This window comes from Ranitomeya imitator, chromosome 4 (assembly GCF_032444005.1).
Source record: "Ranitomeya imitator isolate aRanImi1 chromosome 4, aRanImi1.pri, whole genome shotgun sequence".
NCBI lineage: Eukaryota > Metazoa > Chordata > Amphibia > Anura > Dendrobatidae > Ranitomeya > Ranitomeya imitator.
Genome location: NC_091285.1, coordinates 632,385,012 through 632,404,223, shown reverse-complemented (window position 1 = coordinate 632,404,223; position 19,212 = coordinate 632,385,012). Strand labels below are relative to the sequence as shown.

General features: G+C 44.1%; 2 protein-coding genes across 4 annotated transcripts in view; one reads left to right on the top strand and one right to left on the bottom strand.

The window, feature by feature from the left end:
- The window catches only part of GMIP (GEM interacting protein), a 108,238-nt gene extending 100,244 nt beyond the window's left edge, over window positions 1-7,994 (top strand). The window contains exons 17-21 of one of the 2 annotated variants that reach the window (XM_069766766.1): window positions 280-417; window positions 678-862; window positions 2,973-3,234; window positions 3,829-3,868; window positions 5,067-7,994. In XM_069766766.1, the coding sequence (XP_069622867.1) occupies window positions 280-417; window positions 678-862; window positions 2,973-3,234; window positions 3,829-3,868; window positions 5,067-5,233 (792 nt within the window). In that variant the 3' untranslated portion in view covers window positions 5,234-7,994. The remainder of the gene's footprint in view (window positions 1-279; window positions 418-677; window positions 863-2,972; window positions 3,235-3,828; window positions 3,869-5,066) is intronic. The other variant, XM_069766765.1, reaches the window with a different exon arrangement.
- The window catches only part of C4H2orf68 (chromosome 4 C2orf68 homolog), a 58,664-nt gene continuing 45,108 nt past the window's right edge, over window positions 5,657-19,212 (bottom strand). The window contains exons 3-4 of one of the 2 annotated variants that reach the window (XM_069766769.1): window positions 17,891-18,036; window positions 5,657-5,850 (exon numbers count right to left, since the gene is read on the bottom strand). In XM_069766769.1, coding sequence (XP_069622870.1) covers window positions 5,734-5,850; window positions 17,891-18,036 — 263 coding nt within the window. In that variant the 3' untranslated portion in view covers window positions 5,657-5,733. Of the gene's footprint in view, window positions 5,851-14,386; window positions 14,888-17,890; window positions 18,037-19,212 lie in introns of those variants that run through there. The other variant, XM_069766768.1, reaches the window with a different exon arrangement.

Sequence of the window (19,212 nt, the reverse complement as noted above, 5' to 3'; positions counted from 1 at the left end):
CAAGTTCATTTCACCCAACAAACAAGCGTTTCTCCTCATTCAAAGAGTGATCGGCAGTGTGTTTACCCTGAAAGCAAATGAACCATTACTCACAGATTACAGCTAAACTCTTGGGGTTTTAGCGAGGGGATATTTTGTAATCAAAACCGAGAAACTCTCCATATTGGTTCTTCAATATGTTACCTTAACAGATTAACACCCTGTGTATTAAAAAACAAAAGTTGATTGTGAGCCCCAGCCTGCTAATGAATGAATGTTTTCATACTTTGTATGTTCCAGGGCCTTTATCGTATCAGTGGGGCCAAAGCTCGGGTGGAAAAACTTCTTCAGGCATTTGAGAATGGCCGAGAACTTGTGGATCTGTCGGCACATTCGCCTCATGATATCACCAGCGCCCTCAAACACTTCCTAAAAGATGTACGGTACACCAGTATTATGCCGAGATGGTATAGGCGACCCAGCACATGACTATAGAGATGAAGTCTATACAGTATAGATGGTGTTCCCTACTCCGCATTGTATATATAGACCTCGGTCATATATATACAGTATGTTCTCATATCCATGAATTTACATGGATAGTATATACCTCACAGTCTGTATGTAGTATGTTTCAGCTGCCATTTACAGCCAGGAAGCATTATATCAGCGTGGAGCTCAATGTCTTTCTCCTCCAGCTTCCAGACTCTGTGGTCTCCCATCACCTATATGAGAAATTTATGGCCTTTTCAAGAGACTTCCCTGAAGACAAGAAGGAGCCAGAAATTCGACAGGAAGCCATTCAACAAATGAAGGATATTCTCTGTCAGCTGCCAGCCAGTAACTACAACACACTGCGCCACTTGACGGCCCACCTGTACCGGTGAGGGAGATGAGGGCCACACTGCCCCCTAGAGCTGATGTCATGTTACTGTAGACGTGTATGCACTAAAGGCTCCCATCTACACACAACATGGCATGTCTGGAGCCAAGCTGTGTACTCTGGAGCCCCCTATAACAGCAGTCTGGAGGTGTAATCTGGAGCCCCCTATAACAGCAGTCTGGATGTGTAGTCAGAAGCCCCCCTATAACAGCAGTCTGGAGGTGTAGTCTGGAGCCCCCTATAAAAGCAGTCTGGAGGTGTAGTCTGGAGCCCCCCTATAACAGCAGTCTGGAGGTGTAGTCTGGAGCCCCCCTATAACAGCAGTCTGGAGGTGTAGTCTGGAGCCCCCTATAACAGCAGTCTGGAGGTGTAGTCTGGAGCCCCCTATAAAAGCAGTCTGGAGGTGTATTCTGGAGCCCCCTATAACAGCAGTCTGGAGGTGTAGTCTGGAGCCCCCTATAACAGCAGTCTGGAGGTGTAGTCTGGAGCCCCCTATAACAGCAGTCTGGAGGTATAGTCTGGAGCCCCCTATAACAGCAGTCTGGAGGTGTAGTCTGGAGCCCCCTATAAAAGCAGTCTGGAGGTGTAGTCTGGAGCCCCCTATAACAGCAGTCTGGATGTATAATCTGGAGCCCCCTATAACAGCAGTCTGGATGTGTAGTCTGGAGCTCCCTATAACAGCAGTCTGGATGTGTAGTCTGGAGCCCCCCTATAACAGCAGTCTGGATGTGTAGTCTGGAGCCCCCCTATAACAGCAGTCTGGATTTGTAGTCTGGAGCCCCCTTTAACAGCAGTCTGGATGTGTAGTCTGGAGCCCCCCTATAACAGCAGTCTGGAGGTGTAGTCTGGAGCCCCCCTATAGCAGCAGTCTGGATGTGTAGTCTGGAGCCCCCTATAACAGCAGTCTGGATGTGTAGTCTGGAGCCCCCTATAACAGCAGTCTGGATTTGTAGTCTGGAGCCCCCTATAACAGCAGTCTGGATGTGTAGTCTGGAGCCCCCTATAACAGCAGTCTGGATGTGTAGTCTGGAGCCCCCTATAACAGCAGTCTGGAGCCCTCTATAACAGCAGTCTGGAGCCCTCTATAACAGCAGTCTGGATGTGTAGTCTGGAGCCCCCTATAACAGCAGTCTGGAGCCCCCTATAACAGTAGTCTGGAGGTGTATTCTGGAGCCCCCTATAACAGCAGTCTGGAGCCCCCTATAACAGTAGTCTGGAGGTGTAGTCTGGAGCCCCCTATAACAGCAGTCTGGAGGTGTATTCTGGAGCCCCCTATAACAGCAGTCTGGAGGTGTAGTCTGGAGCCCCCTATAACAGCAGTCTGGAGGTGTATTCTGGAGCCCCCTATAACAGCAGTCTGGAGCCCCCTATAACAGCAGTCTGGAGGTGTATTCTGGAGCCCCCTATAACAGCAGTCTGGAGGTGTAGTCTGGAGCCCCCTATAACAGCAGTCTGGAGCCCCCTATAACAGTAGTCTGGAGGTGTAGTCTGGAGCCCCCTATAACAACAGTCTGGCTGTGTAGTCTGGAGCCCCCTATAACAGCAGTCTGGAGCCCCCTATAACAGTAGTCTGGAGGTGTAGTCTGTAGCCCCCTATAACAGCAGTCTGGATGTGTAGTCTGGAGCCCCCTTATAACAGCAGTCTGGAGCCCCCTATAACAGCAGTCTGGAGCCCCCTATAACAGTAGTCTGGAGGTGTAGTCTGGAGCCCCCTATAACAACAGTCTGGCTGTGTAGTCTGGAGCCCCCTATAACAGCAGTCTGGAGCCCCCTATAACAGTAGTCTGGAGGTGTAGTCTGTAGCCCCCTATAACAGCAGTCTGGATGTGTAGTCTGGAGCCCCCTTATAACAGCAGTCTGGAGCCCCCTATAACAGCAGTCTGGAGCCCCCTATAACAGTAGTCTGGATGTGTAGTCTGGAGCCCCCCTATAACAGCAGTCTGGCTGTGTAGTCTGGAGCCCCCTATAACAGCAGTCTGGAGCCCCCTATAACAGTAGTCTCGAGGTGTAGTCTGTAGCCCCCTAGAACAGCAGACTGATATTATAATCTGGAGCCCCCTTTTTTGTGGCGCACCACTTAATAGTAATCCTTTCTTTCTGAATTCCACAGCGTTTCTGAAAGGTTTGAGGACAACAAGATGAATCCTAATAACTTGGGAATTATCTTTGGCCCCACACTGATCCGTCCCTCTCCCGATCAAGACAAACCTATGACCTGCTTGTTAGATTCCGGAAACCAAGCCCAAGCTATAGAATTCCTTATTAATAACTATGAGAAGATATTTGGGATGGATGAGCTACCTGCAGCCGGGCGTCATGAAGTGTCCGAAGACCCTTCTGAGGCCGAAATGGATGTGTCCATGATATCTGAGGTAAGAAATCTACAACAAAACCTCTCAAAAAGATCACCTTTTTTAGGAGATCTCTCCTTTTTTAGACCAGACTTTTCTGGTGGACCTTCTATTCCCTTGTGTTGTATATACGGTATATTGACTTGTTCTTGGAGAAAACCAGGTGTGACTCAAATTTTGGGGCAGATGTTTCAAAGTTGTTTCACTGTATATCAAACTTGCCACCTTTCCTCGGACTAATAATTGGGAGACGTCATGGACTCCCTCAAGCGTTTGCAGATTTTTTAGAACAGAAGTTGGGGAGTCCTCATTGATTTTCCGGAAGGGGTAGCAAAACCCTCAGGTGCCTCAGAAGCCTCCCCCGTATCCTGCGAAACCATTTTGAAAAGTTGGCAAGTCTACTATTTGCCTAGCTCCGGTAATCTCTAAATTCTAGGTGACATAGAATCCCCCCCCTCTTTCCTCTGCCTCATAGTTCAAGTACATAAAGGGGTCCGCATTATTTAAATGTCGGCTTATCACTTGGTACATCTATTTATTTTTTTTTTTTTGCTGTTTTGGGGGGTAAAGTCACAAAAGCTAAAAAATAATTTGTTCATGTGCTCTGTTCTGCAGGATCCGACAGTGAGCACCGATTACGGCGCTGATATATCAGGTAAGATACATTATCAATCCAGCTGGGAAAGTCATCCCCCATCCATAGGGTGGCTGATAACTTGATGATTGCTGGGGGTCCAGTTGCTAGGACCCCCACCGATCCGGAGAACGGGGCTTTGAAATATGCCAATACATTCTTAATATTGATGGGAGTTCCAGCAGTCTGACCCCCAAAGATCGGCAGGTTCTTGTGTATTCGTTGCATAGTCGATAATCATTCAACCTTTAGCGCTCACAAAGGCCGATTTAGTACATAAAAGTAAAATAAAAAAAGAGATAGAACTTTCCTAATATAACTCCTCACTCACCATTTCAAAGATTTATGAACGCTGCCCGTCAGCAGGTTTTCGCCACCTAACTTCAGAACAACATAATTTAGAGATTGAGATCCTGATTCCAGCGTTGCGTCTCTTACTAGGCTGTGTGCTGTAGTTTCAATACAGTCAGTGCTTTATCAGCAGAAGATTATCACTGCCTGACTAGGTCTCATGTGGAGGACAGTCACAATAATCTATAACCCCACCCCCACCACTGATTGGCAGCTTGATGTTAATATACAATGTACACAGGAAGCTGCCAATTAGTGGTGTGGGCGGGGTTATAAAGGGCTCAGCATTTCGAGCACTGCAATTTCTGCATCAGACAAAACAGGGATTCATTGTAAACTGCACCAAGCAGTTCAGTAAGTGATACATCACTGGAATCAGGGTTTCTGTCTCTATATTATGCTGCTATCAGATTCCATAGCAAAAACCTGCTGACAGATTGCGTTTAAGGAAATTCAAGAAAATCTAAGAGTGGACTTATCCGTAGTTCCATTCATTGACAGGACGAATCTTATGCTTTAAAAAAATTGAAGAATTGACCAAAATTTATCAAAAATAACAAACGCTCAGTTCATCATTTGCATTTTTTAAAGTCAGTTTTCTTTTTTGACTTCTGGTTTTCGCTGATGGTTTTTACACCAAATTCATGAATTTTGCACAAAGCTCAAATTTGTATTTTTTTCTTCTGTCTTTAACTGTTTTTGCAATCGCTTACCTGGAAATGTCACACGTTTCCCAAAATGTAGCAAAAAAAATTACGCCAAAATGACTGGAGCAAATAAAATCACTCCAGGGGGGAAAACTCAATGATAAATGTCTACCAGTGTAGAACCAGGAACTGATAGATCTCCTCATTTTCCTTCATTCTAGATTTTGATGGAAAAGATGGTGAAAGAGCTTATCTGGAAGAGGAAGAAGATGACAGCCTGTCGGAAAGCTTAACATATTCCAGGGGTCATTTCAGCCGTATGCCGGTCAAAGGTTCGCGAGGAGAACAGGTCCAAAGATCAGATAGTGACCCTGGAACTGAAGTGTGAGAATGAGGGAGCTCTTCATGTAGGAAGGAATCAGTGACGAGAAGTGGAAAATGTCAAAAACATGAAAATATTTCATCATTCTTCACTCAAGGAATCATCTTGTGTCCTTCAACGAAGATCCAGACTATTTTCCTAAAACTTTTTTTCTCATATATACATGTGAAAATAAATACTGAACTCATGTGCCCGGTATGGGATCTGCCAAAGGTCAGCTTTGAGATACAAAGTTCTTGGTTGAAGACCAACCTCAAGATCTTCTCAGGAAATTTGAGAAGAGTCAAGAGAGTCAAAGACTAGCAAGGTGTGAGGTACTATACATTAGGCTGGGGATAAAAATCCAAGAGTTATCAGGATTTTCACTTTGAATATTTAAAAAAAATAAAAATAATAATAATTGTAAGGAGAGGGACAACACGAGGACTTCCCAACTTACGAATTTAATGGAACAGCCCTGGTTTTTCTATGGATATTTGGAGCATTGAGAAGATCATGTTTGACCTTCAATCACCTGTTGTACCCGCAGAAGTTTGCTTTATTGGGTTACGGAGATGGTCTGCTGACATGGAACCGGGTGTTTTGTTTCCAACTGTGTAGATTCTCTCTCGAAACAGTAGACTCTAAAGATGAGAAAAATTGTGAAAAATTGTAAATCGTCCAGGCAAAATTGTAATAGTGTAGCAAAGGAGAAGCAAATTTCCAGCAACTGTTTTGAGTTTCAATCATTTTGGGGGGTGATTTTTGCAAAAACATTGATGTAAAAAATAGGATTGACAAATATACCTGGAAATAAATATCTAAAGAATGCCAGTCCCACTTATGGAACATTCAGCTTTCTCAAGAACAGGACCCAATTAGAGATCGCGCCAATTGATTCGCAGGAACTGATCCAGAAGCCATGTCAGTAACTATCACTGGCAAACGGGAGCCCTGACGGTATCCTTGGCTCCTTTTTTCATTAGCAGACCTTACAAAATGTCATGCGACGCACGTGTAACATGCTGGGTGATCGAAAGAGGCAAACAGGTAGGAGATTGTTCGCAGGGCTCCTGTCTGATGGCCACAGAATACTGATGTTCCGCTGATCTGAGTCCTACGAACCGATTTGGTATTGGGACCTGTTCTCTTCAACATATTCATTAATGATCTGGTAGAAGGTTTACACAGTAAAATATCGATATTTGCAGATGATACAAAACTATGTAAAGCAGTTAATACAAGAGAAGATAGTATTCTGCTACAGATGGATCTGGATAAGTTGGAAACTTGGGCTGAAAGGTGGCAGATGAGGTTTAACAATGATAAATGTAAGGTTATACACATGGGAAGAAGGAATCAATATCACCATTACACACTGAACGGGAAACCACTGGGTAAATCTGACAGGGAGAAGGACTTGGGGATCCTAGTTAATGATAAACTTACCTGGCGCAGCCAGTGCCAGGCAGCAGCTGCCAAGGCAAACAGGATCATGGGATGCATTAAAAGAGGTCTGGATACACATGATGAGAGCATTATACTGCCTCTGTACAAATCCCTAGTTAGACCGCACATGGAGTACTGTGTCCAGTTTTGGGCACCGGTGCTCAGGAAGGATATAATGGAACTAGAGAGAGTACAAAGGAGGGCAACAAAATTAATAAAGGGGATGGGAGAACTACAGTACCCAGATACATTAGCGAAATTAGGATTATTTAGTCTAGAAAAAAGACGATTGAGGGGCGATCTAATAACCATGTATAAGTATATAAGGGGACAATACAAATAGCTCGCTGAGGATCTGTTTACACCAAGGAAGGTGACGGGCACAAGGGGGCATTCTTTGCGTCTGGAGGAGAGAAGGTTTTTCCACCAACATAGAAGACGATTCTTTACTGTTAGGGCAGTGAGAATCTGGAATTGCTTGCCTGAGGAGGTGGTGATGGCGAACTCAGTCGAGGGGTTCAAGAGAGGCCTGGATGTCTTCCTGGAGCAGAACAATATTGTATCATACAATTATTAGGTTCTGTAGAAGGACGTAGATCTGGGGATATATTATGATGGAATATAGGCTGAACTGGATGGACAAATGTCTTTTTTTCGGCCTTACTAACTATGTTACTATGTTACTATGATTCGCACCATCTCAGGACCTCATTTGTTAATGAAGAGATGGTCACACATTCTATTTAAAAAAAAAACTCATTGAAGTGAATGGCGGCATTAGAAGAGCCCTAGTTTCCAGGGTAGGACCAACACCTGTCAGAAACTTATCTGGATATGCCATAAATGTCTGAGAAAGGAACGTTACTTTAAATTAAGTCCCAACACCATTTTATTTCTTCAAAACAGAATTATTGTAGATGGTGTATGCATGGCTGGTACTTCCAAGGGGGTGGCTTAGTAAGAAAGCATTTTATCTGGGAAGTCAACCATGGAGGTCAAGTCAAAGTCTTAATGGACGACCATATAATGCACAGTCACATCAACTCTACCAAGAGCATCTGTCTCCAGTAGCTCTCGATGCAGACTTCTGTGTCCTTTTAAAGAATATAGTACCGAACACGTGTCTTTTTCACTAGCTTTGCCCAATACCAGTGCGAACGGATATGACTTCTGTGGTTACAAAAACATCCAGACTAACATTGCATTCATGGAATATTTTTTTTTTCTTATTTATTTCAGCAAGGAGATGAGCATTTACTGTTCCTTATTTTGTATTTTCCTCATTTGTACAGAGCTGATTACATGTATGGTGTTATGTATAAAGACATTTATGATTAAACCATTGTGAAATTATTTCTGACAGCTTATGGTCATGCTGTCACACTTGTGATGGTCTTTGGTAAGGTAACTGTCCCTGAAACTGGGATTCTAACTATCCTTGTTCCAGTGGGTACTCTTGATGGTAGAGACGCCCGAGTCTCTGAACTCACTATGCTCCTGTTAAAGGGACACTGTCACCTGAATTTGGAGGGAACAATCTTCAGCCATGGAGGCGGGATTTTGGGGTTTTTGATTCACCCTTTCCTTACCCGCTGGCTGCATGCTGGCTGCAATATTGGATTGAAGTTCATTCTCTGTCCTCCGTAGCACACGCCTGCGCAAGGCAAGATTGCACAGCGCAGGCATGTACTATGGAGGACAGAGAATGAACTTCAATCCAATATTGCAGCCAGCATGCAGCCAGCGGGTAAGGAAAAGGTGAATCAAAAACCCCAAAACCCCGCCTCCATGGCTGAAGATTGTTCCCTCCAAATTCAGGTGACAGTGTCCCTTTAATGTGCAAAGCTGTCCCCTCCTCCAGGATGCCTGGGACAGGTATGTTAGTGTATATAAACGTAAGGCAAACAGGGATAACAAAAAGCAACTTACATACAAAAACACTCACCAAGGGTAGAGGGGAATAAAGGGAAGGATAGGAAGGTACAAAACAAATGAGAATAGGATAATGGGGAAAGCATACATCCAAAAGCAGCACACAATCTCCAGCAGCAACTATGAAATCCAACTTCAGCACACAACTCTAGCAAGCCAGGAAGCAAAACTTTCACAGGCAAGGATGAGAAGGTCTGGCCAGGTTTTATAGAGGGAGAAAACGAGCACATCAGAAGCAGCTGTGAGATGGAGCTGCATGTCTCTAACCAGCAAACAAAGAGTTGTTAACCTCTTTAGCGCCAAAGGAAACAAAGTCCATTTAATATGAGGAACAAAACACACAGGCTACCGTCACATTCAGCGACGCTGCAGCGATATAGACAACGATGCCGATCGCTGCAGCATGGCTGTTTAGGTCGTTGTGTGGTCGCTGGAGAGCTGTCACACAGCCAGCTCTCCAGCGACCAACGATGCCGAAGTCTCCGGGTAACCAGGGTAAACATCGGGTTACTAAGCGCAGGGCCGCGCTTAGTAACCCGATGTTTACCCTGGTTACCATTGTAAAAGTAAAAAAAAAAAAAAACAGTACATACTTACATTCCGGTGTCTGTCACGTCCCCCGGCGTCAGCTTCCCTGCACTGTGTCAGCGCCGGCCGACCGTAAAGCAGAGCACAGCGGTGATGTCATCGCTGTGCTCTGCTTTACGGCCGGCCGGCGCTGACAGTCAGTGCGAGAAGCTGACGCCAAGGGTCGTGACAGACACCGGAATGTGAGTATGTAGTGTTCGTTTTTTTTAACTTTTACAACGGTAACCAGGGTAAACATCGGGTTACTAAGCGCGGCCCTGCACTTAGTAACCCGATATTTACCCTGGTTACCAGTGAACACATCGCTGGATCGGCGTCACACACGCCGATCCAGCGATGACAGCAGGTGATCAGCGACCAAAAAAAAAGGTCCTGATCATTCGCATCGACCAACGATCTCCCAGCAGGGGCCTGATCGTTGGTCGCTGTCACGCATAATGATTTCGTTAACGATATCGTTGCTACGTCACAAAAAGCAACGATATCGTTAACGAAATCGTTATGTGTGAAGGTACCTTAAATGGAAGACCTGCGATTCACAGTATGTAAAGATCGTTTAACCCCCAGATCTCCCAGGAGGACGTGACACAACCATGACACATGCACTCCTGAACATTGAAATTGCAACACCAAGAAGAAAAAGTTATGGAATTATGGAAATCACAGGATAGATCGACATGGTACTGATGTGCAAATGATGGAAAAAAAAGAGTTAAAAACATCTTGATTTATTCAGTATCGAGTATGAGCGCCACACGCAGAAATCCCTGCACTTACACACCTTGGCTGCTATCAGTGAGGTTATGAATGGTCGTCTGAGGAATGTTCTGCGGCGCTGAATGCACTTGGGCAAATCATCAAGATCTGCTGCTGGCAGCTCCCTTTGCAATTGCCGAACAATAACGTCCCAGATATGCCCAATTGGAGACAAGTTCGGAGATGCTGCTGGTCATGGTAGCATGTTTAGGCCACTCAGGCTGCTCACAGTAGCACGAGCAATGTCTGGTATGGTGTTGTGTTTAAAAACGGCTCCTGGGACACTTTAGAGTAATGGTCATACCACTTTTTCCATGACCAAATCAATGGAAGGACGACATGTTAATATGCCTAGAATGAAGACTAGAGAGGCCTGGCCACTGTACGTTATGACACCCCATATCATAATCATGGGAATAACACCAGTGGGACGTTCCCTCAGTAAGGTCTCATCATGCCGTTGCCCACGTGGTCTCATCAGATTCAAAGTATTGCACCTAGTGATCCATTGTGTACTGCAGGTGAAATCAGACATCATACCAAATCTGAGGTGTCAAGCATCAGACGTTTACAAGACATTGGGCCACGAGCCAGATGTCCAGCTTCAGGTGTCCACCGACCTCATGCCACCGCTCTCAAAGGCTGTCACGGGGTAGAGCAAGACGGCAAGGGAGGTCTGTACTTTTTATTGACGAGTCCCATTTTTGTTTGGATGCAGTGATAGCCAGAGATTGGTCTGGAGACCATGTGGGCAATGTCATGAAGAGGGAATGTGAAAAAATACCTGGAGTTGTTTTGCAACATAACGTCAGGACTCATGTTGCTCATGCTACTGTGAGCAGCCTACGTTGGCTAAACATGCTGCCATGGACTGCAGCGTCTCCAATCACATCTGGGACATCATTGGTCAGCAATAGCAAAGAGAGCTGCCAGCAGCGGATCTTGATGATCTGCCCAAGTGAATTCAGGGAGGCAGAACATTCCTCACAACAATTAATAACCTCATTAATAGCAGCCGAGGCTGTAAGTGCAGGAATTTCGTTATTTGGTGCTCATACTGAGCAATGAAAAAAAAATCAGTTTTTCTGAAAATGTTGTTTCCATTTTTCAATATCAGTAGCATGTCTATCCCTCCTGGGATTTCCAGAACTCCACACCTTTTCCTTCTTGGTGTTGCAATTTCAATGTTGAGACGTGTATATAGGATGATACAGTAATCTATGCATTCAGTATTGATCTAGCTGGTATCATTAATGGGGGCTTTATAAGTTCACCCACTTAAATCAAAATTACATTTAAAAAAGTCTTGTAACGTAACAAACAGATGAAATGTCACCATATACAATGTCTATTTCTCTGAAAGGATTTATAGGAATATTCACTGAATGGACAGAACATTGGGACAACCCACACATTACACCGACAGGAGCTTTTACGTGCTCCCATTCTAAATCCATAGACATTAATATGGAGTCGGTCCTATAACAGCTCCCACTCTTCTGGTAGTCTTTAACCCCTTAGTGACGGAGCCAAATTTTTGAAATCTGACCAGTGTCACTTTATGTTGCAATAACTCTGCAACGCTTCAACAAATCCCAGTGATTTTGAGATTGTTTTTTCGTGACACATTATACTTTATGACAATGGTAAATTTAGGTCAATATGTTTTGTGTTTATTTATAAAAAAAAAAAAAAATCAAAAAAATTTAGAAAAATGTTGAAAAATTAGCAATTTTCAAAGTTTGAATGATTATCCCTTTAATCCACATTGGTCATACCACAGCAAACCATTAATAAATAACATTTCCCACATGTCGGCTTTACATCAGCATCATTTGTAAAATGTTATTTTATTTTGTCAGCATTTTGGAAGGATTAAAAATGTAGCAGCAATTTTTCATTTTTTCAAGGAAATTTACAACATTTATTTTTTTAGGGACCTATCCATGTTTGAATTGACTTTAGGGGTTCCATGTATTGGGAAACCCCCAAACGTGATACCATTTTAAAAACAGCACCCCCTGACATATCAAAAACTGCCGTCAGGTAGTTTATTAACCCTTCAGGTGCTTTACAGGAATTAATGCAAAGTGGCATGACAGAAATGAAAATGTGTATTTTTACCACCTAAATGTCGGTAACTTCTGAACAGGTTACAACAGCCGTCAGACTCTAAGGCCGCTCTTTGGTCATGAATTGCCATGGCAAACATCAGGACCACAAAATCAAGATCTGAGGGCACCAATTGGGATAAAGAGGAAGCCCCCACACTCTGTTAACCATTTATAATGATGTAGTCACTATTGACAGCATCATCTAAAGGGTTAAACAGATATGGACGGTGCAAACACTGATCGTGGCTGATGCAGCAAGTTGTCAGCTATAGTGTCCAGCCGACAGATGCTGGATTGTCACCTGTATGGGGAGGATATTCTCTTATCTCAGGTCAGTTAAAAGACGTATTGGTGGTCATTAAGGGGTTAAACAAGATTTTGTTGGTGTCAGTGGGAATTTTTGTCCATTCACCCAGAAGAGCATTTGTGAGGTGACGCTGATGTTGGGCAGATGCCGGGCTCACAACCAATGGTGCTGGATGGGTTGAGGTCGCGGCTCTGCGTGGTCGGTCATGTTCTTCCACACCAAATTCACCCAACCATGTCTGTACAAACCTTGCTTTATGCCCTGGGGCACAATCATGGGGAACAGAAAATGTATTTTTCCCAAACGGATTCCACAAAGATGGAAGCTACAATTGTCCAAAATGTCTTCTATGCTGAAGGATTAAGATTTCCCTTCACAGAACTGAGGGGCTCAGGCCGACCCTGAGAAACAGCCCCATATTATCCTTACTCTACAAAACTGTACAGCTGGCAAAGTGCAATCAGGCACCAAACTCAGTACATCGGATGCCAGATAGAGAAGTGTGATCCGTCATTGCACAGAACACGTTTCCTCCAGAGTCCGCATTGTGCTTGGTGATGTAGGGATGCGTGCAGCAGCTCGGCCATGACGCTCCCGGTGGGGTGCAGTGTCTGTGGCGATGTTACTACCAGAGGAGGTCTGCACTCTGCAGTTATGGAGTTAGCAGAGCGTTGGTGGCTTTTCTCCCCTCTGCTCCGCTGATATCAGCGCGGTGGCCCCTATTACAGAACTGCGCTGGTATCAATGAGACCTTTACCGCCAGCCATTCTGTCACATGTTAGTAGAGGCAGACGGCATGGCGAGGGTCCAGAGGTTATACCCTGGGGGCAATGGGACTGAAGAAATAAAAACTGAACTCAGTGAATAAGACGTGTGCCCTAATACTTTTGTACAGGATTTATTAAAAGGGTTTGGGGGCTGAAAAAAAAATAAAAAATTCTGCGCTAACTCTATGTGACTATCAGATCGTAACATTGTGGGTTGCTGGAAAACTCCTTTCAGGAATCTACAGTATCTGAATGCGACCATACTACAATTACACATACAACCCCAGGGTGGAGACCGTTTATCTGCAATAATCAGGAATGTGTCTTCAAGGCAGTACATCTGGATGAGAAGATGAAGTGATGTGGAAGCCAAAATGGTAATTCCCGTCTCAGGTATTCATGGGAATATCTGTCTCTATACCGCGAACACAGGAGCAAAAGACTCTACAAACAGCCGAGCGGGCTCAGCTAGGTTTTGTCTAGCACTCCTATTCACTTCTTTGAACATTATGGATACAGCGGCTCTTTCTGTAGACCCAGCGGTGAGATTTGTGGCCGTTTCGCACAGTGCGCCTTGTCAGGGCATTGTAGTCCCTGACAAGGCTCTGAGCTTTGCGAAACGGTCTTTAGGCTTTTTTTTTTTCCCCATGTTCCTATACCGCTGAGTTAATAAATTCTCCATTTATTCTCACATCTTGGCGAGTGCTGTGGATTTCCTTCTCTGTATATTGCTGTGGATTGTGGTCTTACATTGTGCCACTGAGCACCACCAATAAGAAGCCATCACATCGCTTGAGTTACCTGGGATCTTCAGTATTATAGGACAGCAGTGCCAGCCTGCCTATATTTATCTGGTTATGTTTCTACTAGGCTAGGCTATGGCTCTAAGCATGACCTAAACAATGAATACCCAGTGATATTGAGTGACTGGATTGGAGTCATTGTCCTTTTTATGACTACCGCCACGTATAGAAGTTTTATGGCAACCTTTAACCTCATGCTGATCATTTCCATCTTTGGCTGGTGGGGGGGCTGAGGAACACCCTCCTTTCATGGCCAAGAGTGCTGTCCTTTATGTTGGCATTTTCCCTTACTGTAAACAGGGCAAATGGGGGGAGAGGCTCCTGCTGCAGGTAGTTGTCTAACAGCTACACACAGGGCAATGAGAGGACATAGCTGAGCTCCGGAGACAAATAGAAGATTTTTTTTTTTATAATAAATTGATACATGAGACAAAATGAAATAATAAAAAAGGAGATTAAAAAGGTAAAATAGCACTGGGAAAGTTTTTATTTTTGTGCATTTTCTGTGACATGTCAGATATGTCCAGCAATTTTGGAAATAGAAAAACTTAAAAACTTGAATTCAACAACACAAACCAATGTATCGCTCTTCAGGAAACCGTCGGATCATGTAAGGCACTACAGTGCCGATTCCCCCGCACTTCCCAAATCATACGGGGTCTTTCTCTCAGAGCAGTAAATGAGACATAACACAGGCGCCCTCTCATTACTGGCACGGCGGGAACGGCTCATACAGGTTCTCCGGCTCCTCGGTATATCCAACTCCATCGTTCGCCCAACACTGGAGAATACGGCGGTGTCCACACAGGAATAACCAGGCCCCCGATGATGGAGGAGGGGATTCAGCGATGCACACTCCTTTTGGCGATTTCCTCTTGAATCCGTCTTTTCAGAGCCTCCTTCATTCTGGTCTCCAGTTGGTTCTCTACTGAGATTTTTGTCGCAATCTGCTCAGCGTCATCATCCTGCATCAGATGGAACGCAAAAAAAAAAAAAATGGAAGGCATGTAAATGCATGGTCTTCGGTGTCAGTGTGCAATAATATAGTGGTGCTCAGCTCTAGAAAGCAATATATGGAATATTCTATGTGTTTAGAGCAAGAACCGGCAGAGATTATTGGATATCCAGCCTCAGACTCCTACATAAAGCATCTTTTTATACACATCATGAATTTCTCCTTCAAGAGCCATCCTTGGACACCTTCACACCGAGTGATAACTTGCTATCTTACTAGAACCCTTTAAAACAGGGGTGTCAAACTGCATTCCTCGAGGGCTGCAAACAGGTCATGTTTTCAGGATTTCCATGTACTGCACAGGTGATAATTTAATCAACTACACAAATAATGAGTTGGTGATTAATTTATCACCTGTGCAGTACAAGGAAATCCTGAAAACATGACCTGTTTGCAGCCCTCGAGGAATGCAGTTTGACACCCCTGCTTTAAAAGGGGTTGTCCGATGCCGCTCACTTCCGTAACAGGAGAGGAGTGGCGCTGACGATGATGCATGTGTACTGGCGATTGTGCGGGCGCCCCAGCAGACAGGACTCCATCAGCACCGCTAACTTTACAAATTATACTTCTCCGTTTACATATATGACACTTCTTGGTTCCTACAATGTTCATTCACTCTTAACAACTGCTCAAATCTGTCTACAGTTCTGTATTCAGTGAGTGATTTAATGACACCTGCTCCTATAAAAGTCTATTGAGAAGGGAAGGGAAGAAGCAGGAGAGGAAGAGTCAAAGCACACAGGGAAACATATAATGGCCCGAAATGGTTTTATTTCTCGTATACACCACAGTCAGGGGACTCTCACCTAGTCAAATCTGATTTCATGGTTTGCACTGATGAGGGGCAACACCCTGAAACATTTATCTGGTCTGCAATCTGAAATTATGGTTTGGCTTTTATCCTAGACTAGTTAAAGGGTCGATACTGACTTTTAGGATAGCTACTTACAATAGGTGGCGCTAGAGTTCAAGTCCTCCTCATCTATGCAGAGGAAATTTACATATTCTTCACACACAAGACAAGGTGCATTGTAAAGTCAAAACCCAAGACAGAAACAAAATGAACATTTACCCTGCTGTAAGTAAAGCAATGGTGCATATAAATAACATAGGAAACTTACTAAATACTGGTTTTGATTAAAACAAAAGCTTAAAGGCCATCCCACCAGCGACAAGGTGACCCCCAGCTGGGATGGTCCTAACCTCTAGCACTTAGTGCAGGTAAGGATCCTTTCTTTGAGCTGGGCATTATATTTATATAGCTTCCCATTGGTGGGTGTCCATAGTAGTGTACGATCCTGCTCCGCCTTTATTCACATTAACCCCTTAACGACCAGGGGTATTTCCGTTTCGGTTTTTTTGCTCCCCTTCTTCCCAAAGCCATAACTTTTTTTTTTTTTTTTTTTGTGGGACGTGTTGTACATTTGAACGACACCATTGGTTTTAGACATATCGTGTACTGGAAAACGGGAAAAAAAATTAAATTTCGGTGCAGATACGTTCTTTTGATCGCCCGTTATCACATTTTAATGCAATATCACGGCAACCCCCCCCCAAAAAAACACGTAATTCTGGGGTTTTGACTTTATTCTCGCTACGCTGTTTAGTGATCAGGTTAATTCTCTTTGTATTGATAGATCGGGCGATTCTGAACGTGACGATACCAAATATGTGTATGTTTAATTTTTTTATTTTTTGTTTTATTTTGAATGGGGCAAAAGGTGGGTGATTTAAACTTTTATATTTTTTAAAAACTTTTTTTTTTTTTGCGTGCTTCAATAGTCTCGAAGCTGCTATAACCCGATAAGCTCTGCTACATAAAGGAGATGATCAGTTCGCCTGTATGTAGCTGAATTACTCAATTGCTATGAGCGCCGGCCACCGGGCAGCGCTCATAGAAATCCGGCAGTGACAACCATAGAGGTCTGCAGGAGACCTGTGGTTGTCATGCCAACTCATCACGTGACGGGGTCACCAATGGGTGGATTTCCAGAGTGCTTGCCGGAAGCGCATGTTAAATGTCGCTGTCAAAGTTTGACAATGGCATTTAAAGGATTAACAGCAGCGGGAGGATCGCAATTCCTCCCGCGGCTGTTAGGGGCACATGTCAGCTGTTCAAAACAGCTGACATGTGCCAGAAAAGATGTGGGCTCAGCGCCGGAACCCACATCAAATGGAGGGTGTCCAACATTGGCATACTATTACGCCCGATGTCAGAAAGGGGTTAAGGTCATTTTTGCAACATGGTGAGGTTTTAATATGAGAGATTAGGACCATCCTGATCGGGTCACCTTGTGTTTTCATGATAGGTCATGTTCACTTTACTACATAATGTACTGAAAAATGGGGAGAAAAATTCCAAGTGGGTTGAAATAAGAACGCAATTTCATCATTGTTTTTTTTTTTTTTTTTATGGAGTTCAATGTGCAGTAAAAAATACCTCTAAAAAAAAAATCTAATGCAGGGCACTAAAATAAAACTGTTTCTTTTCCCTCCAGTTAAGGGGGCAGTCTGCCTTTCCTGGCTTCGCTGTGCAGCCCCAGAATTAAGCTGTATGGAGAAAAAATAAAAATGAGAAAGGAAATGGAGGGTCTTCTCCACAATGGGGATGATTACCCCTTAGATTTCAGCAATATGATAGTTGATCCTAGAGCTCATGAAGTCGGCCAACAAATTCCTGCTGTCCTTATCTTTTATGGAGTGCAGCAAATGGACACACACAGCAATAAAATGTACATAGGTCTATAGCAATCCGCACTAATAATCAGTACAGGATAACGCCAGTGGTGAAACTGGAAGTTCATAGGACCCAACGCAAAATCTCCACCAACATGGATCCTTATTAGTACTGGGTCTTCTCATATGGGCCAGAAGGACTTTTTGGGCCCTCCTCGGCTCTATGGCCCCTGCCCCCACCGTGGTTACACCCATGGATACTTCATACGACACCCACCTCATAGACCACCACAGATGTGACTTGGCCTCCGTCTGCCTCAAACTCCAAGCAGAAGAGCTGATTTGCCGGGTTCTCGGGGTCGGTGCTGGAGTCGCTGTCGGTCAGGTCATCATCCGCCCGATCGGTAGTGCGGCTCGGCCTCTCTGGGGGAAGGGATGATACACATTACTGCTAAATTATCAGCTGCTCGGTTTCCAAAACTGTCTGCAGTGATTGGCACCAGAACATAGGGGGCAGTATAGGTTCAAGAAAAATGTCCTAATTTACTAAGAAATGCCCCCCAACTCTGGTCTAATCGGCACCAAACACGGTCTCATAATGCCAATGTGATAAAACTGGTGCTTTCAAGACAGGCTAGTCTACGTTTGTACCATCGTTATTAATTCAGCCGAAATCTGAGGTAAAAAGTCCAGAAAGAGAGCGCATGTGCACTCACGAAGAACATTCTAGGACTTGTGTCCCTCATTATTAAGAGGTTTTCCCCTCTTTAGTCACCAACAGCTGCAGCCTTTCTCCCTCCAGCTGCTTCCCCCATCACCACTCCACAGACTCTCGTATACTCAGTAATCTGATCCCTCACTGCAGACAGATTTGCAGACAGATTTGAGTAGTTTTTGAGAACAGGAAACAAGAAAAAAAAAAAAAAAAGCGATCGATAATAAGAAAAAGAACCATACTGCTTAATAAGATATATATTACAAAGTTTTTTTTATCTTTATTTGTAATATTGATTTATTAGTATTTTTTTTATAGAAAACTGTAGATAAAGGGGCTGTCCAGTTAGAAGATATTAATGACCTACTCCTAGGACAAGTCAAAAATATCAGATTGGCACCACTAACTGATCAGCCAGCCGGCAGATGTAACCACATGGAACGGAGCACTGTGTAGCATCCGCTGCCGAGTGCTGCAGAGCAGCTCCTATAAGAATATAAGCTGCCCTGCGGTACTTGGCGGTGGCTTATCAGCAAATACGTTTACATCCAGCTTCCATAGACTATTAGAGCTGACTGGTGGGGCAGCCGGGTTTAGAACCCCCCACAGATCCAATATTGATGACCTGGTCCAGGGATAAGTCATCAATATCCTCTGACTGGACAATCCCTTTAATGTTTAAAGGAGCAGTTCTCCTGGCAAAAAAATGGCTGGGTTATGAGACATCCATCAGATGGACTAGCCCTTTGATTATGCTTTTGCTCGAATTATTATATTATTTGAGCACATGAAGACACTTGATCAGCACCTGAGCATGCTGAGATAACACCTTATCTGAGCACGAGCGATCGTGACTAGTAGTCACTTTTCAGACCCAGGGTGGA